Genomic DNA, 19785 nt, shown 5'->3' with positions numbered 1-19785 from the left:
ATTCTTTGAGAGAGCTGTGTCGTGACCATGGTTCCTGTGCGCTGGATTGATGTCATTGCAGCCTGGTTATTCAAACGGCTGGAGTCCACGAACCCAGGAGGGAGACTGGGTGAAGATGGAAGCCCTGTCAGCCACTGGAGGCCTTTATTTTAAAGTGTTACTAAACCCACAATAGTAAAATCAGTCTGTATATGCAGTATAGAATGCTTGTTATACTCACTGTGGAACCTAAGGAGGTTAATTTGCTGCATTGTGTAAAAAAGCTGTTTGATCCTGTCTCCTTTGATCCTCCCCTTCTTCCATTGTCCCTAATCAACCTCCTGATTGTACAGGGGGACAGGCTGCACATGCTCAATTTTGTGTGTTTTGCTAGAGAGGTGTTTTTTTTTTTTTCTTGGGAGGGTGCGTGTGATTAGCCCAGGGCCAATCAGCACTGACTAGACAGAGGGTTGGGAGTCCTGCATCCTTATAGGACAATCAGTGCAGAATAAAAAATCCTCCTACAAGCTTTTACCAGGCACTCATAGAAGTCACAAGACTGCTATATACTGCTGATGAGAAAAGGTATTGACTAAAATAATTGCATTTCCATGTACTGTGGGAGACCAGATTTAGTGATCTCGGGGTCCTAGTAATGCATTAAGATAAGCCTGTCATAATGTGCTAGTAGCTAGTAGATGTGGTGCATACTAGCACATTATGACATTAACCTGCAGAAGACCTTCTTTTTCTTTGTGGTTTAATACCATTTGAAGTTTTGTTTTCTTTCGGGGCACAACCAACTTTAAAGCTTGACATGTTAAGTATCTATTTACTTCATCATTTATATTTTCCAAAATTGAGTAACATTTTGTTGGTACCCTAAAATTAACTTAGGGTAACTAACTTATGATTTCTTGCCCATTTTTCAAAGAATATGAACGATAACACAAACTATTCTTTCACTCGTGGTTAATGTTTGGCTGAAGCCATTTATTATTAATCAACTGTTTTTTTCTTTTTTTAAATCATATTGGCCAACAGAAACTACCCAAATGACCCTGATCAAAAGTTTACATACCCCAGTTCTTAATACCTTGTATTGCCCCCTTTAACCTCAATGACAGCTTGAAGTCTTTTGTGGTATTTGTGGATGAGGCTCTTTATCTTCTCGGGTGGTAAAGCTGCCCATTCCTCTTGGCAAAAAGCCTCCAGTTCCTGTAAATTCTTGGGCTGTCTTGCATGAACTGCATGTTTGAGATCTCCCCAGAGTGGCTCAATGATATTGAGGTCAGGAGACTGAGATGTCCTCTCCAGAACCTTCACTTTATTCTGCTGTAGCCAGTGACAGGTCGACTTGGCCTTGTGTTTTGGATCATTGTCATGTTGGAATGTCCAAGTATGTCCCATGCGCAGCTTCCTTGGTTGATGAATGCAAATGTTCCTCCAGTATATTTTGATGGCATACTGCATTCATCTTGCCAACAATTTTGACCAAATTTCTTCTGCCTTTATAGCTCACACATCTCCAATACATCAGCGATCTACCTCCGTGTTTCACAGTATAAATGGTGTACCTTTTCATCATAGGCCTTGTTGACTCCTCTCCAAATGTAGCGTTTATGGTTGTGGCCAAAAAGCAAAATTTTGGTCTCGTCACTCCAAATGACTTTGTGCCAGAAGGTTTGAGGCAGGTTTGTAAGCAGGATACTTTGTGGCATTTGCGTAGTAATGGCTTTCTTCTGGCGACCTCGCCATGCAGCCCATCTTTCTTCAAGTGCCTCCTTATTGTGCATCTTGAAACAGCCACACCACATGAGTCCTGTATTTCATCTGGAGTTATTTGTGGGGTTTTCTTTGCATCCCCAACAATTTTCCTGGCAGTTGTGGCTGAAATTTTAGTTGGTCTACCTGACTGTGGTTTGGTTTCAGCAGGACCCCTCATTTTCCACTTCTTGATTAGAGTTTGAACACTGCTGATTTGCATTCTCAGTTCCTTGAATGTCTTTTTAGATCCCTTTCCTGTTTTATACAGTTCAACCACCTTTTCCCGCAGATCCTTTTGACAATTCTTTTGCTTTCCCCATGACTCAGAATCCAGAAATGTCAGTGCAGCACTAGATTAGATGAAAGATGCAACGGTCTGTCCGGAGTCCAGAAACTCATTGAACTTTTATGCACACACATTACAAGCAAACAGATCACAGGTGAGGATGGTTACCTTTTAATAGCCATTCAAAACCCTTTGTGTCAATTTGTGTGCATGTTATCAGGCCAAAATCACCAGGGTATGTAAAATTTTGATCAGGGTAATTTGGGTCGTTTCTGTTGTGATTATGATTTAAAAAGAGTAAACACAGTTGATTGATAATAAATGGCTTCAGCCAAACACTAACCATAAGTGAAAAATATTTTTGTTATCATTCATATTCTCTGAAAAATGGCCAAGAAATCATAAATTCTGCCAGGGTATGTAAACTTTTATGAGCACAACTGTATATTGTTTTGAGGTTTTAACTAATCTTCAAGCCTAAGACCCTTTCACACTGGAGGTGTTTTTCAGGCGTTTTAACGCTAAAAATAGCGCCTGAAAAAAGCCTCATCTGTAATCCCAGTGTGAAAGCCTGAGGGCTTTCACATTGGGGCATTGCGCTGGCAGGATGTAAAAAAAAAAGTCCTGCAAGCAGCTTCTTTGAGGCATTTTAGGAGTATACACCGCTCCTAAAGTGCCCCTACCCATTGAAATCAGTGGGCAGCGGCGCTTTGCGGGCGCATTTAATCCTTTATTTGGACGCTAGCGGGGATGAAAAGCGCTGCAAAAACTAGCGGCCCTGGCGCTGGCAGTGTGAAAGGGCTCTAAATTATTAACAGAAAAATATTTCTGTTAACAGAAGGGTTAAAGCCTAACTCCATGTTTTACTTTTACTTTAAATAGTTAGCTTTGGCCAAATAAACTATTTCTTTTACTATCTGATGCACCCACTGTCAGCGCTGTTTAACCAATGGCCAACCACCCACAGTAAATATACATCATTACTTTGACGTTAAATACCGGTGTTATGGCAGCAGCTAGCTACCATAACCCCGGGATCATTATTTACTGTGGGTGATTCTCTACAAGATAAAAGTGGTCCCACAGGTGGATTTGCCACGTTTCCGAGCTTAACGGAGCCGACGGTAAACCTGGAAGCGATCTGGTGCGGATGATAACTAGGCAGGATATCGAGTGAGTGTAAGATGCTCCCTACTCAACTCTATGCACTTGGAGGACAGGAGCAACCTCTGACATCGCTTCCAGTTCTCGGGCGTAAACAAATGATATTTTTTATTTTATAAAGTGAAAATGTCACATTTGTCTTTTCTCTTTTGCTTTTAAAGGGAAAGAGAGATCTGAGGTCTTGTTGACCCCAGAACTCTCAATAAAGAGGCCCTCTCATATTTATTTCTATTACAAGGGATGTTTACATTTCTTGTAATGGTAATAAAAGTGATAAGAAAATAAAGGGACAGTGTAAAAAAAAGAAAAGGAAAAATTTTATTGAATGCGCCACATCCTTCCGTGCTTGTGCACAGAAGCCAACGCATATGAAAGTCATGCCTGCATATGTAAACGGTGTTCAAACCACACATGTGAGGTATCGCCGCGATAGTTAGAGCAATAATTCTACCGCAAGAACTCCTCTAACTCTAAACAGGTAACCTATAAAAAAAAAAATTAAAGCCTTGCCCATGGAGATTTTTAAGTACGGTACCATAGTTTGTCACTATTCCACGAGCGTGCACAATTTTAAAGCATAACATGTTGGGTATCTATTTACTTAGCGTAACATCTTTCACATTATTCAAAAAAAATTGGGGTAACTATTGCATTTTTGTTTTTTATTGATGTATATTTTTCCAAAAGAATTGCGTTTGAAAAATACAGTATGACATAATATTGCAACGATCGGCATTTTATTCTCTAGGGTCTCTGTACAAAAAAAAAAGTCTGTATGTATATATATATATATATATATATATATATAGGACGGGGGTTAAGTTTTTTTTTTGCAAAAAATACTACTTTAAACTTGTAAACAAAGTTCCAGAAAAGGCCTGGTCAGCAAGTGTACAGCTTCCTCTGGTTGAGGCAGAGATCATGATGACATCTGCCCATCTCTCCAGCTCACCCAACCAGGGGAAGACTTGTATTCACTGCTAAAAATACAAGAACCTGTGAATTGCTGAGCAGCACTTGGCCCAACTTGTTTTAGAAGCAGGTGGGAAGTCCTTGTACCACTGCCGGAACACTGCTCTATATTGTTTGTAGCTCAGGCTACATAACGTTTATACAGCGCTGGCAACGCGTGCATCTATTACCGTAGTAAAGAAAATAGTTCTTTTGGGCCAGCTTGGGTTACACAGATCTAAGCAAAATCTAAGACTAAGTACTATTTTGCAAGTTTGACATGTGTTAGTAAAACTGTACATATCATCACAACTACATCATCCAGGTTGATTATACCTTGTTTTTTTCAGGACAAATTGGGCTTTCTTTTGGCTGTGAATGTTAATGGATATCACCTGATATAAATATCTCTCTATCTCTATTCTTTTTTTTTTTTTCATTATTATGAAAGAAAAACTGTCCCAAAATAGTAAAAACAAAATAAGTTTTTTTTTATTGCTATTATGAAAATTTACCACCAAAAAACAACCCAAAATAAATTCTCCTGCTCCTGACTATTGCAGTGATACCACATATGTTTGTTGTTCCTGTAGTACAGCTTAGAAACAATGGTGTGCATTTTGCATTTTTTTTTCTTTTATCTTGCCTAAAACACACTGATGCTTCCATTTAAAAAATTAAAAATAAATTTATTTTTACCCCAAATTTGACTGTGACCTTTTAACCTCCAACACTAACCCTGACAAACCTGATCTTTATTTTATTTTTCATTTTTATTTTATTTTATTTTTTTACACACTTTGGTTTATTTACATTTCCTCTCCTGCAAGAAGAGGATGATGCAATGTATCTTCCTCTTGATTCAGAAGAGGTAATAAACACAGGGGCAGGCTCACAGTGACTGAATAGAGGCTATCACAGCGATCAGGTGACCCGGAACCGAGGGTCCAGATTGTTAGTACGAGACCTAGTGAGAGCCTGGTCTGTGTGCCGTGCTGCCAGCACAAAGGGAGATACGCATATATGTGGCCCCCTGGAAAAAAGCCCACTTCTGTGAGGTCGCATATCTCTATTAGATTGTAAGCTCTAAGGAGCAGGGCCCTCTGATTCCTACTGTATTAAAGTGTATTGTATTTGTACTGTCTACCCTCAAGTTGTAAAGCGCTACGTAAACTATTGGCGCTATATAAATCCTGTATAATAATAATGTGTTAAGTCAGTGTAAAGGGGTTAACAGAGTTGGGCTTCAAAGCCTGACTTTGGGCACCTTATAGTTTAAAGAAAAAATGTAATTATCTTAATTGCACATCATGGTCTTTACAGGTACGTCAAAACTTCTGTTTTTTTCTCCCTCTTAATGGCAATAGTTTGTTCCTTTAATACTTGTATACAAGCTCCATTGAGCTGAAGCTGGAATATTTGTGCTTATGGCTCTCAGCCTTATCAAGACGTCTGAGACACCAGTTCTGATGAGGCTGAGAGCCAGAAACGTGACTCCTGCTGTAAATTATGATATTGGCTTTCTTAAAAATCCCCTCATTTAAACTACAAAGATGCTAAACATACTATAAAAAATACTCATAAAAGGATAACTGAACACTGGTGTAAATAAGGTTAAGGGATTTCAATTAATAACCTGCACTCCAAACTGACAATTTTTCTGTTTTATAAAGTAAATGCAGCTGTCAGCAGTGTTCACGAAAGCCAGAAATGATTTATAATGTACAGGCACACTTAGTTCTTCTATAATAATAATCAAATTTCCCTAGAAAATGAGTGGTGTGTTCAAAAATAAAACTTTTTTTTTTTGACAGCCTCAAATTCTTTTTCTCCACAGTATTTATATTCACAACTGAGCAGCAGAAAAGTTTTATATATTTGCTTGTAAGACCACTTTAACCCCTTTAAAACCACACAGCACACACGTACAGAGCAAAAGGGTGGGCTTTAATGCCCATATACTGCGCATAAATCGATGTTCATGTACTGAGAATGTGCTCACAGCACAAAGACCAAGCTGTCAAGACAGATTTTAGTCCAGAGTAAGGATCATTAGCCGGCAGGACTGTCTCCAATCACGTGACCACTGTGGTGGTTACTTGATTGCCGATCCTTCTCGCCCCCTGGCTTGTAAGAGCTATTTAAGGGGATGCTGGGGTTGACAGGAAGGTGTTAAAGTACAACTAAACACAAAACATTTTTTGATAAAGAGGATTATAACCCCTGTCAGTTTATTTTTTTAAAAATTGCATGTCCCACAGCCAAAACAGTAAGTGAGAGGCAATCCTTGGTTGTCACTAAAACTAGTGTCCCCTTTGGAAGGTTTTCCCTTTATTCCTCTTGTGGTGACACCCTAAAATTTTGTATTTTTTCACTCGCAGTAAAATTGTGATGAAGTCCTGAATAAATAATACACAAACTACTTCTCAAATTGCACTACTTGAAATTATACCTATTAGGACACTGCCATAGAAACACAATAGATGCTACTTCAGGTACAATTTGTAAATCGCATGTCGTGTGACTGGGGGCTTAAAGTGGTTGTTAAGAATATGTTCATACTTTAATTTCCACAATCTAGGCACAGGTGCATTTTACAAATCTGAATTACTTTGGAAATGAGAATAAGCTTGGCCGATGCTTGGAAAGCAATGTGTTGGCATGCTGTGTATGGAGCTACATCTTCCTTAGACTTGTACTTGGTGTATTGGTCTCCATATAATAACCATCACAATCAGGCTTTTATATGAACTAACAGTTTAGCTGAAAAAAGGTTTGACTAGGCAGAAATTTCACTATGATCTGCTAATTATACTGTTTTTTGTAATTTTACAGCTGGTATTCTTTCCCTTCTTGATGAAGATGAGCCTCAACTCAAGGTACAAGCTTTCTTCAGTTTCATCTCTTTAATAAACCAGTTTATTTTAAAAATAGCACTGACAGGCACTTCTCCTTATAAACTCCCATATTCCTCTAATCCTATTTATGAAATTTGATTGACACCAGCTGAAAAATTAGTGCTTTTTTTGGGCGGCACATAACATTTCTTTAGTTTAACTACTTCTACCCCCTTCCTGCCCAGACCAATTTTCAGCTTTCAGCACTGTCACACTTTGACAATTGCGTGGTCATGCATTGTTGTACCCATATGAAATTTTTATCACTTTTTTTCCCACATAAATAGTTTCTTTTGGTGGTATTTAATTACCACTGAGTTTTTTTATTTTTTTGCTAAATAAAAAGAAAAATAAATTGAAAATAAACACATTTTGCTTAGTTTTTGTTATAAAATTTTGCAAATAATCTTTCTTTATAAATTGAGGCCAAAATGTATTCTGCTACATTTCTTTGGTGAAAATAACCCAAATCCCTGTATATTATTTAGTTACAAAGTTATAACGTCTACAAACTATCCTGTATATATCTGAAAATCAATCATTCCTGTACTGATGGCCTATCTCATTTCTTGAGACCCTAAATTGCCAGGACAGTACAAATATCCCCCAAATGACCCCTTTTTGGAAAGTAGACAGTCCAAGGTATTTAGTAAGTTGTAATTTATTGTCCAGTGTTTTTTATTTATTTATTTTTTTATCCATACTGTCACCAGTACAGTGTCATCATGTAACTGGTGTGGCGGTGATCGGGGACACTGACTGGTGACAGTATGTAACAAAAAAATTCATATTTTTTTTTTCTTTTTCATTAAATTTAAAAAATTTTTTTTTTTTTAAACACACACTGACCAGAGCAATAGTGTTACCATAGTAACACTACTACTCTGGGGAAGTGATCAGAATTGTATTTATTTTATTATGAATTTCACTGTTCTAAGCAACCACATTTACTGAATAAAATGGATTAAAGTGGAGTTCCACCCTGAAAAATATTTTTACGTTTTTCCTGTCCTTTATTAATAATACATTAGAGTGATATATATATATTTTTTTTACTTACCAGAAGTGCCCTGTTGCTAGGTGGTGGCTCCTAATCTGCCACATCTGGCTCCTCATTACTTCCTCCCTCCCCTGTGCTCCTGGGAAATGTGAGTCATCATTTCCCAGGAGTCAGTGGGCAGGACTGTGTGAAAAAATCGCGTTATTTCCCGACTTTAAAAGGCTTAAGGCTTATCTTGGTTGCCATCACAATGGGGCGGGCACTTCCGCCGCCCGTTGTGATGACAACCTGAGAAGTTTCCTGTGCCATTAGGTGTCCTTACTGCGCATGCGGGAGAACGGGCGGTGCATGCTGGTTTTACAGCAGCACTGTATCCCGGAAGTTTATACTTGTGGGCGTCGCCTGCCCACAAGTAAGGTGGGAATGCCCGAGCAGCATGAATATAAGGTAACGTTTTAAATAAAATATTACGAAAAGCGGCCTTATTTACAAGACTAACCAATGCTAAATATACATACAGTAATATAAGAGAGAGATTAAAAAAAAAAAATAATTTGTGTTTGGAACTCCACTTTAATTCAGTTTACTATTGCAAGTTTCTGTGATTGGCCACAGCTAATCACATGGTACAGATGGGCTGTGATTGGTCACAGTGATCACATAGTACAGAGGTCAACACAATAATACACAATGAATGGCATGAATAAAATTCATTCATTGTGTGCAATTGTCATGTAATCTACTGTATACAAAAATTAGTGTAGTGCTAAAAAATGTGACCATATGAGTGAAAACATCTGTACATGTGATTAGAGAACAATTAAACGCATAAATGAAGAAACTAGTGACTGGAAACAACCAGTACACATAGATAATAATGGTGAGTTTAATCAAACACATGCGATGAATGTGTAAAAGTGTGAATACATATAACACAACCTATATTAGTGAAACACAATATGATAACACAAATAATGTACATCGAAGTCCGAACAAGTGCGTGAAGATGGAAAAAAGTTTTTTTTTCTTTCCAGTTTCGAGACAAGAGTTTTGATATAAGATCCAGATGAACTGGTTAATACGCCTGTGGACACTTTAAAAGGATTCACAAATAAGACGTTGGATACTCTTACTGGATATGGTGGACGCACGTGCCATACAACAGTGAGTCAAACAAGCTCAAAATCCTTGGTTCCTGGTAATGCGAAGATGCCAAGCTGAATGTGATCATCAGTTTGAGACTCCAGACAGCAATGGACACCCAACAGCCAAGCCAATCCAAAGAATAATGGTATGAGGAAAAGATCTCCAGTGCCCAAATATAGAATAAAAAAGAAAAATGGGCTCCATATGGCGCAGGTCAACCAAATATGGTTTATTGAGATATAAAATATACAATGAAATGCAGGATATAAGGTATTAAAAGTGATCACAAAAATGAGATGTAAAAATAAAATTAAAAGCAATGTGGGAAGCAAAGAGGTGCTAGCATATTTAATATCTCAATAAACCATATTTGGTTGACCTGTGCCATATGGAGCCCATTTTCTTTTTTATTCTGTATTTGGGCACTGGTGATCTTTTTCTTATACCATTATTCTTTGGATTGGCTTGGCTGTTGGGTTTCCATTGCTGTCTGGCCACACGGTCTGGAGTCTCAAACTGATCTTCGCATTACCAGGAACCAAGGATTTTGCGCTAGTTTGACTCACTGCTGTATGGCATGTGCTTCCACCATATCCGGTAAGAGTATCCAACTTCTTATCTGTGAATCCTTTTGCAGTGTCCACGGCGTATTAACCAGTCCATCTGAATCTTATGTGGAAACTGGGAAGAAAAAACTTTTTTCCATCTTCACGCACTTATTTGGATTTTGATGTATATTATTTGTGTTTCACTAATACAGGTTGTGGTCTATGTATTCACACTATTACACATTCATCCCATGTGTTTGATTGTGCTTATACTCAACATTATTATCTGTGTACTGATTGTTTCCAGCCACTAGTTTCTTCATTTATGCGTTTAATTTTAATCACATGTACAGATGTTTTCACTCATATGGTCACATTTTTTAGCGCTACACTAATTTTTGTATATTGCCTTGGACTTTGAGTGTTAGCTGCTATTTGTACTTTTTATTTATATATTTATTTTTTTGGTTTAGCGCAGTATTTTCCCCTTCCTTATTCACATGTGATCTGCTGTGACTGGTCACAGCGATCACATGATACCTGCAACAGCCGATACACTATTCAGTCATCTGCTGTGTCTGGTGGACACAGCGAGTTACAGACCGCGTTGCAGAGACGCATGTGAGGCATGTACAAGACGCTTTCCGAGAGGACGTCCACATAGAACGATGAATGTCCCGCCTGGCCGTCATTTAACTATAGGCTGGTGGGAACTGGTTAACTAGATTTTAGGGTTGCAGATTTAAGCATTTTGGATGTATTGGTTGCTTTAATTTAAAGCTTTGCCTAAAATATGGTTTAGGTAAGGTGACTGTCTGTGTAAAGAGAAATTTTAGAGATAATACCGGTTATGAGACGAAGTCGCTGTTTTATGAAAATACTGTAGGTCACCAAATATTGCAGTGCAGCTGCATTCTACGTATGCCTTGTAGTACTTAAATGTTCTGCAGAAAATGATACTTTTGGCAAGTCTTGTGATCTGTTGCCTAGGCTTTTTGATTTATACATATCAGCCAAAGGGGAGTAACCATTTAGGCAGGACTGCTGATAGACTGGCTCTGCCTAAATGACAACCTACTAGGGTCTCTTATCTGAGATGATCTAACTGAATACCTAGGTATTTTGTATTTGACTTGATGCCATGGGAGTCATAAGTCGTGTTTTCTGCATAAAGCGTAAGCATTACAAGGCTTTTTTTATTTTGGAAAGGAGTAGGGTGGCAGTTTAGCTTACAGGTCCACTTTAGGGGCAGAAATGGGTAAGGAAAAAAGGTAGCATGTCATTAGTGCTCAATATTCCCACTGTTCACTAAAAATGTTGTTCTTTCTTTGCAGGAGTTTGCCTTGCACAAGTTGAATTCCGTTGTCAATGATTTTTGGGCAGAGATATCTGAATCTGTGGATAAAATGTAAGACGTTGATAATGAAAGCATTGACTGTACTCTTCCTTATTCTGTAAAATTTTACTTTGGGGGGGGGGGGGGGTCTGGGTGGGGAATTGCATTCATGACCCCTACTAGACTGATTTGTAAGCTGCTTCTGTGTATGTGTTGGATTTCACCTAACTCCACTTATCTTTTCTGTTTATGACCATGAACAAGCAAAGCCCTTTCTGCACCCTGATAGGCTGTTATTGTCCCTTGCCATAGTTCTGTATATATTGTTATGGAGCATGCACTACAGTGCGAACATAAATAAACATAATACATCTTCTAGTGAGAATCTACAGATAAGACAAGCTGTCAACAAGGAGGGAACCCACATGAAAGTGTTCACTTTTAACCTGTGTTTGTAGAACTATGTCAACATGGCCATGTTTCGATACTGGAGTTTTTATGTAAACATACTAACGATACCTTGTCATGCTTTTCAGAAATATGTGCCACTACTTACTAAATTGTGTTTCTTTAACAGAGAGGTGCTCTATGAAGATGAGGGTTTCAGAAGCAGGCAGTTTGCTGCCCTTGTTGCATCCAAAGTGTTCTATCACCTTGGGGCTTTTGAAGAATCCCTTAACTATGCTCTGGGTGCTGGAGATCTGTTCAATGTGAATGACAATTCTGAGTATGTAGAGACGATTATAGGTAAGTTAAAATGTCATATTTGACCAATTGTAAATTGTGGTAGTGTAGTACTCCTGTTCACACTAGAATGTAGTGCGGGAAATCTGTGTTCCCATGCAGTTTCCCACACTGCCCTTGCGATCTGCAGCGGGTGTCTGTGCAAAGGTAATGATGCACCTAGGGCAGGTCGCAAACACAGTGCATTTGCCTGCACTGGATCGCATGTTACAAAAGTACCACGTGATCCAGTTGCAGTGTGTTTGAAAAAGTAGCACATGCACTACTTTTGGAGCGGTGCGATTTCCGCCTATTTAAAATGAATGTGCTGAAATTGCACTGCACAGAACTGCAAGTGAATTGCTCAGGAACAGCACGGGGTTCCTGTACGATTGCAATGCATTTCCCAGTGTGAATGGGCCCTAAATTGGGCAAACGTATGAAAGGTATGCAGCCTTGTCCTTTTCGTTTTAGACATTAAGATATTGATGGGCTTTTCTCTTATAAAGTTTAGACTTTGTTTTATCCTCTCGGTTGAAACCTTACCTCAAGCAACTGTTTTTCAGTCATACAGCTATATTAGCTTGCGCTTGATTTGTGCTTATTTTCATGCGCACAAGTAAAATAAATTATAGCACTCAGAATGCAATTTTAATCTTTTGAAATCAACCTTTTTACGCCCATACGCACGTATTTGTGTATGTGTAATATTGACGCAGATATCAACTCAGATTACTTTAATGTTGTGGTGTTTTTTTTTGTTTTTTTTTTCTTTATCTATACGCAACACATGTTTGCATGCCTCTATGTACAGCCACATTGAATACAATGGGCTGCCGTTGGATCAGTAAAAAAACACCTGTATACCTGAAAACATTGCGTTTTTTTTTTTTTTTTTAAGGCAGCAGCGTGCAAGAGGCCCAAAGCTCATGTCGCTCCTCCTTAAAATACTAGTTCCCTGGCTTTCATGATGATGCATGCACTTCAGTACTTTCTTATGCATTGACCCAGAGCAAGTATGCAAATCAGAAGTTCTGATTTTACTTGTTGCCTGCTTGTTCCAGGTTTTTTTTTATATTGTGGACAGTGGATTACCTTATTAGAAAATCTGTCAGGACTTTGCCGTGTGCTGTAGTCAGGGACATTTACTCTTACTACTTGTTCCAACGAAGGGTAATTACTCTGAAGGGGATAAGGACCATTACAAAAACCCTTTTAGTACAGCAGGTATTACAACCTCTATTAGGTTTTTCTTTTTTTCTTTGTTTTCTCTAATCCTGCCAACACCTTTTTTGTCATTTTTGTTGTATTAACCAAAGGGATATGAATTGGGTAAGAGGAAATATCACTGATGGGCCCACAGACAGGACAAACTCAGTAGATTTCTAACTCCTCTCCAAAATCCAAAACGTTTTTGTTCTTTAGCTTATTTTACTGTACAGCACAGGTAGGAGCCAATTAATCTGCCATTGTATTTATGGTATCTAGGTTTTTCCTGTAATGTCTTTTGTTTTTACTGTGTCCAATGTGTTATGAATTGAGTAAACTGGAAAGTCTCTGATTTACTGTAACAATAAATCAGAGCTACAAATATGTTTTTGCTTAAAGTGGATGTAAAACTTCTCCTATACCCAGTGAAGTGAACAGCCTCAGATGAAACAAATCTCCCTACATAAGTTTTACATGTATATCTACTGTCTTCAGCTTTCTAAATTCTTTAGAAAGTGAACATTGTGTTAGATTTTTTTTACTTCCTCTTTCAGCAGTGGGAGAGGAGTCTTGGCATACACTGTGTGACAGCTGATTGGCGGAAAGGCACACACCCCCACTCCACATAGTCAGGGGAACAAAGAAACTTGCAGAGCTGTGCTGTGAATAGATCGGCTCTCTGCTAATCTATTAATAGCACCCACCCTGACACAAAGTGTCGGAGAACTTGTCAGAGGTGACTCTGCTGATAACAGAGGAACGAAGCAGCAAAAAGACACAGTACTTAGGGCTTTGGAGAGAGATAAGTAAACACTACAGCTATATGTGCCCAGGTCAAATTTCATGAATCGAGTTTACATCCACTTTAAGGTTAAATGTTTACATTTGTTTTGCAGCAAAATGCATTGACCATTACACCAAGCAGTGTGTAGAGAATGCTGATCTCCCAGAAGGAGAGAAGAAACCTATAGATGAACGCTTAGAAGGGATTGTTGACAAAATGTTCCAGCGCTGCCTTGATGATCACAAATACAAACAGGCCATTGGTATTGCATTAGAAACTCGTCGACTGGATGTCTTTCAGAAAACCATTTTAGAATCGGTGAGGCCCAGCCTACATTTTCACAAAACTTTTTAATATAGTTATCCTCAACATTGTATTGGGCTTGTATAAATCTAACATTACCTCTCTTCAGATTGACAATGCTGTGGGGGGTGGTTAATACTGCTGCAGCAAGCAGTGTAAATCTGACAAGTCTTCTGAAGGGTAGAAGCGACCGGGCAGCTGTATAGCACTTCCACGAACCCCTGGTACATTTACCCGTCACCCCCTGATCTTCAGCTAGTGGTGCCACCTCCTCTCTTTAAACCCAAACACATATGAATTACGCAGGTTATGAGGCTAATTTAATGCAGATAAGGCACCAAGTGAGTTTAATTACCACCTTAATCAGCCACAGAACCTGTGTAATTATTATGTGTTCGGTTTTAAAGGGATGAGGTGGCAACCCAATCTTCAGACCTAAAATGTTTATTTTTTAAATTTTTTTAATGTGTGCAAAAACATCTGTCGGCAAAAGGGTTAAAGCTAAAGTTTAGTGGTAAAGTTGTCCTCTTCTGACCGTTCATATAGTGCTGTTTATTGTGGAAACCAATAGTACGGCCTCTGTGAACGAAACACATTGGAAAGGGTGGGTGTGCAGCTGTCCATATTCGCCCCCACTGAACCAGAAGATCACTGCTGCAGGGGTAGCAAAGGGCAGAGAACTTCAGATTTTAACCTAACACTGCAGCTACCAGAAAAAGGGACTCTTCATGCGTGGTAAGTACAGTCCCTGGAGCTGTTTAAATTTTTTTTTTTTTTTTTTTTTAAAGTGGTTCTAAAGCCTAAACATTTTTTACCTTAACGCATTGCTTGCATTAAAGCAGAGTTCCAACCATTTTTGAGAGGTTAAACGAAAGACCACTTCTCCACCCCTCATTTTTGGATATTTGAAATTATTTTTTTATTCTTTTTTCCTTTAGTACCTTTTTTGGAAGCATTAAGTGTACTTCCGTTCCAGCCGGGCTGCGTCCCAGGACGTCGCATCCTCTTCTGGGACCTGCGTGTGTTCCAGAAGACAGCTGGCCATTCACAAAGCACCTCACGACATGCGCAGTCGGAAACCGGCAGTGAAGCCGCAAAACTCCACTGCTGGTTTCCCTTAGTTGGAATGGCGGCGCTTGCACCCAATCTGATGGACGGATCGGCCTCGGGGGGGCTGCCATCGCAGGCTCCCTTGACAGGCAAGTGTCCTTATTAAAAGTCAGCAGCTACAGTGTTTGTAGCTGCTGACTTTTAAAAAAAACATGTGTTTGCAGCTGGAACACCGCTTTAAGGTTAAAAATGTTTAGGCATAATTTTGGTACCCCCCCTTATACTTACCTGAGCCCTCATTCAATCCAGCGCTGTGCACATTTGCAGCTCTTCTCTCCCCTTCTGTATCTCATTGACTCTGCCGGGGCACCAGGAGCCATTGACTCCCAGTGCTGTCGAATCAAAGCCAATGACAAGGAAGCATGGGGTGGGACCGAGTCGCACTGTGTCAATGGATGCAGCAGTGTGGCTCAGGAACAAGAATGCAACCCCCCTCAAGCGAGTTCCCGTGGGGTCACTGGACAGAGAGGAGGAGACAGGAGTGTGGACGGAGGACTCGAAGAGGTTCGGTGGCTGCTCTGTGCAAATCGGTTGCACAGACTAGGTAAATATAGAGCTGTTTTGTTTTTGTTTTAAATCCTTTACAATCACTTAAGCATTAGCTTTTAGGATTTGTAAGCTGCAGTTTATAAGGATCTTATTTTTGGATTTAATACCGATTTTTTTAACATATTATTGAAAAGTCTTGATTTAAAAAAAAATAAACATGTTGTACTTGCCTCCTTTGTGCAGTTGGATTTGCACAAGGTAGCCTGTGTCCTCCTCTTCTCAGGTCCCTCTCCGCTGCTCCTTGCTCCTCCTTCCTGTCGAGTGCCCCCACAGCAAACGGCTTGCTATGGGGGCACCCAAGCTGAGTAACAGCTCTGTGTTTCCATTCAGACACGGAGCTGCAGCCTTGCCCTGCCCCCTCTCTCTCTCCTGATTGGCTAACTGACTTTGACAGCCGCGGGAGTCAATGACGCCGCTGCTGTGTCTCAGCCAATCAGGAGAGTCCCGGATGGCTAAGACACTTGTGGACATTGCTGGAAAATGATGGGGCTCGGGTAAGTTTTAGGGGGTGCTGAGGAGGCTGCTGCACACAGAAGGTTTTTTTTATCTTAATGCACAGAATGCATTAAGATATAAAAAAATACTTCTGCCTTTACAACTCCTTTAACCACTTAAAGACCAGCCCCGTTTTGAGATTTTGGTGTTTACATATTTAACTTTTTTTTGCTTGAAAATTACTTAGGATGCCCAGACATTAAGTATTGTTTTTTTTCTAACACCCTAGAGAATAAAATGGCGGTCATTGCAATACTTTTTTTCACACCGTATTTGCGAAGCGGTCTTACAAGCACACTTTTTTTTTGAAAAAATTCACTTTTTTGAATAAAAAAAAAAATGACAAAGCGTAAGTAAGAGTAGACAGAGTAAAGTTATCCCAATTTTTGTTATATTGTGAAAGATAATGTTACGTCGAGTAAATTGATAGCCAACATGTCACGCTTCAAAACTGCGCCCGCTCGTGGAATGGCATCAAACTTTTACCCTCAAAAATCTCCATAGGCGACGTTTAAAAAATTCTACAGGTTGCATGTTTTGAGTTACAGAGGAGGTCTAGGGCTAGAATTATTGCTCTTGCTCTACCGATCGCAGCGATACCTCACATGTGTGGTTTGACCACCGTTTTCATATTCGGGCGCTACTCACGTATGCGTTCTCTTCTGCGCGTTAGCTCGTCGGGACAGGGCGTTTTAAATTTTTTTTTTTTTTTTTTTTTTCTTATTCATTTTACTTGATTTTATTTATTTTTACATGTGTGTGTGTGTGTTGTTGGTGTTTTTTTTTTTAATTTGGGTCAGTTTTATTCCTATTACAAGGAATGTAAACATCCCTTGTAATAGAAAAAAGCATGACAGGTCCTCTTAAATATGAGATCTGGGGTCAAAAAGTCCTCAGATCTCATATTTGGACTTAAATGCAATAATAAAAAAAAAAATTGTCATTTGAAAATGACATTGAAAAAATGTGCCTTTACTTATGGGCGGAAGTGACGTTTTGATGTCGCTTCCGCCCTGCTATGGTATGGAGATGGGTGGGGGCCACCTTCCCCCTCACTCGTCTCGATACCAAGGAAGGAGACAGGCGCGATCGCCTCCGCCGCTGCCGACGGCTCCGGTAAGCGCCGGAGGGCACCGGATCGCGGCGCGGGGGGGATATTGGGGTTATGGCAGCTAGCTGTTGCCATAACAATGACATCCTTCCCCAAATTAGGGACTTATATCGGTGTGCGGCGGTCGACAAGTGGTTAATAAAGTAGACTGCATTGTCTCTATAAAATTGTTGCATACTTCATAATTTTTTTCTTTTTTTTGTTTTGTTTTTGTAGAGTGATGTCCCTGGAATGCTTGCATACAGCTTAAAGGTCTGCATGTCATTAATGCAGAACAAACAGTTTAGAAATAAAGTCCTTAGGGTCTTGGTGCAGATCTACATGAACCTGGAGAAACCTGACTTCATCAATGTGTGCCAGGTAATCTTATTACATATGGATGCTTGAGGACTGACAGCATATGAGAAAAAGTTTCTGCAATTTGAAGGTTGGAGGGCAGTTGTCATTTTTCCTTAAATTGCTATAGCATCATTGATGCACAGTAATTATTGTAACTTAAAGTGGATGTAAACCCTCACATATATCCAGTGAAGTGAAACCGCCCCAGATGATACACAGAGATAAAACAAATCTCCCTACAATTTATCTTGGTTGCTAGAGAACTTGGCAGAGATTATCATGCTGATAGCAGAGCAATGAAACCGCAGAAACACACGGGACTCGTGCTTTGGAGAGAGATAAGAAAACACTACAGATATACGTGCTTGGGTCAAATTTCATGAATCAGGTTTACATCCACTTTAATAAAAAAAAACAAAAATCCTTTCATGGTATTCTTTGGTTTTCTAAAATGGACATAAAGTCAAAATGTAGCTTTTTTTTTTTTCCCCCTCCCTCCCTCTCTCTCTCTCTCTCTCTCTCTCTCTCTCTCTCTCTCTCTCTCTCTCTCTCTCTCTCTCTCTCTCTCTCTCTCTCTCTCTCTCTCTCTCTCTCTCTCTCTCTCTCTCTCTCTCTTCTCTCTCTCTCTCTCTCTCTCTCTCCCCCCCCCCCTCTCTCTCTCTCCCCCCCTCTCTCTCTCTCTCTCTCTCTCTCCCTCTCTCCCTCCCTCTCCCTCTCCCTCTCCCTCTCCCTCTCCCTCTCCCTCTCTCCCTCCCTCTCTCCCTCCCTCTCTCCCTCTCTCCCTCCCTCTCTCTCTCCCTCCCTCTCTCCCTCTCTCCCTCTCTCCCTCTCTCCCTCTCTCCCTCTCTCCCTCTCTCCCTCTCTCCCTCTCTCCTCCCTCTTTTTTTATACTATTGTTTTGTTTACTTGGAGTTGGTCTTCTTGTCTATAGAAGGCAGATCTCCCTCCATTTAGCACATAGAAAGGAAGATTGGGATGTGATTGTAAATTCCTACTAAAGAGCAAGAAGAGTCAGTGGTGTTTAATTTTGAAAATATAGAGGGCCTCAAGTGTGGCCTCAGCATTGTCCTAAGGGATGCACAGTCACATCTCTACTTAAAGATAGCATGTAAAGAAAAACTGTCCTGCACCATTTTTTGCAAGGCAGCACACTGCACCTTCGAGATGGTTCACATCTGTGCGTTGTGGTGCACAAACTGATGCAGCTGTGTTTTGTTAGTGCAGTGTGTGTGCGCATTGTGCTGCCATTCAACATGAATGGCAATGCACAACATTTAGCTCTGTTCTTAGTTCCTGCAGTAATGTGTGGAAAAATGCTCGTTTTAAACATGCGTTACTTCAACTCGCTTGTCTGAAACATCTGTAATACAGAAAGTACTTTTAAGGCCTGCTTTACAAATATGCATTGTGTTACGATATGTGTGTTACAATGCACAGATGGATAGTTGGTTACGTGTTGCTGTCTGTCATTTTGAATGCACCCTAATGCACATGCATTACATCTCTCTACAACACACAGACAGTAACAGTTCCACATATGGATGTGCAGTGAGGTTCTAAACCCCCCCCCCCCCCCAGCCTGGTTGTTTCTGCAGGCTAGGTCCACACTGGCAGATCAAAGACACCAATCAAATTACTTCCCCAGTGTGTGTGTCAGTTGGCAGAAAGAAGAATCAACTGGTGAGGTGTGGTCATCCATACAACAGTAATACAGTACTTGTTTGATTATGCTAGCACAACGGCAAGGCTAAGTTTGGAGAGGAGCTGCCTTCTTGGCCGTCTGTACACATGCTCTGAGCCGCTGTTGTCAATCAGCAGTTTGTATGGTCAGCTGCTGGGGACAACAAAAAGGAGAAGACTCTCTTGAAAAAATGCCACAGGTTGCAACCATAGTGCGGCCAGCCATATGTTGGACACCAGGAGTCAGCATTGTAGTTTGATCGAATTCTTACAACATGCAACAGACATTGAGAGTATTTTTAAGGGAAAAAATGTAATATTAGTGGTTTGGGTTATATGATGCAGCACAGCAGTTCCATAAGTCATTATTGCAGGGCTGTGAAAGTGTATTTCAAACAGACAAACTGG

General features: G+C 40.0%; 1 protein-coding gene across 1 annotated transcript in view; it reads left to right on the top strand.

The window, feature by feature from the left end:
- PSMD1 (proteasome 26S subunit, non-ATPase 1) overlaps window positions 1–19785 on the top strand; it is a 139198-nt gene that overhangs the window by 5445 nt on the left and 113968 nt on the right. The window contains exons 2-6 of the mRNA XM_073626518.1: window positions 6983–7026; window positions 11073–11146; window positions 11652–11821; window positions 13903–14108; window positions 17575–17718. Coding sequence (XP_073482619.1) covers window positions 6983–7026; window positions 11073–11146; window positions 11652–11821; window positions 13903–14108; window positions 17575–17718 — 638 coding nt within the window. The remainder of the gene's footprint in view (window positions 1–6982; window positions 7027–11072; window positions 11147–11651; window positions 11822–13902; window positions 14109–17574; window positions 17719–19785) is intronic.

The sequence above is a fragment of the Aquarana catesbeiana genome, linkage group LG04, assembly GCF_042186555.1.
Source record: "Aquarana catesbeiana isolate 2022-GZ linkage group LG04, ASM4218655v1, whole genome shotgun sequence".
In the NCBI taxonomy this organism is placed as follows: Eukaryota; Metazoa; Chordata; class Amphibia; order Anura; family Ranidae; genus Aquarana; species Aquarana catesbeiana.
The sequence above is the reverse complement of the archived record's forward strand: the minus strand, read 5'-3'. Positions and strand labels throughout refer to the sequence as shown.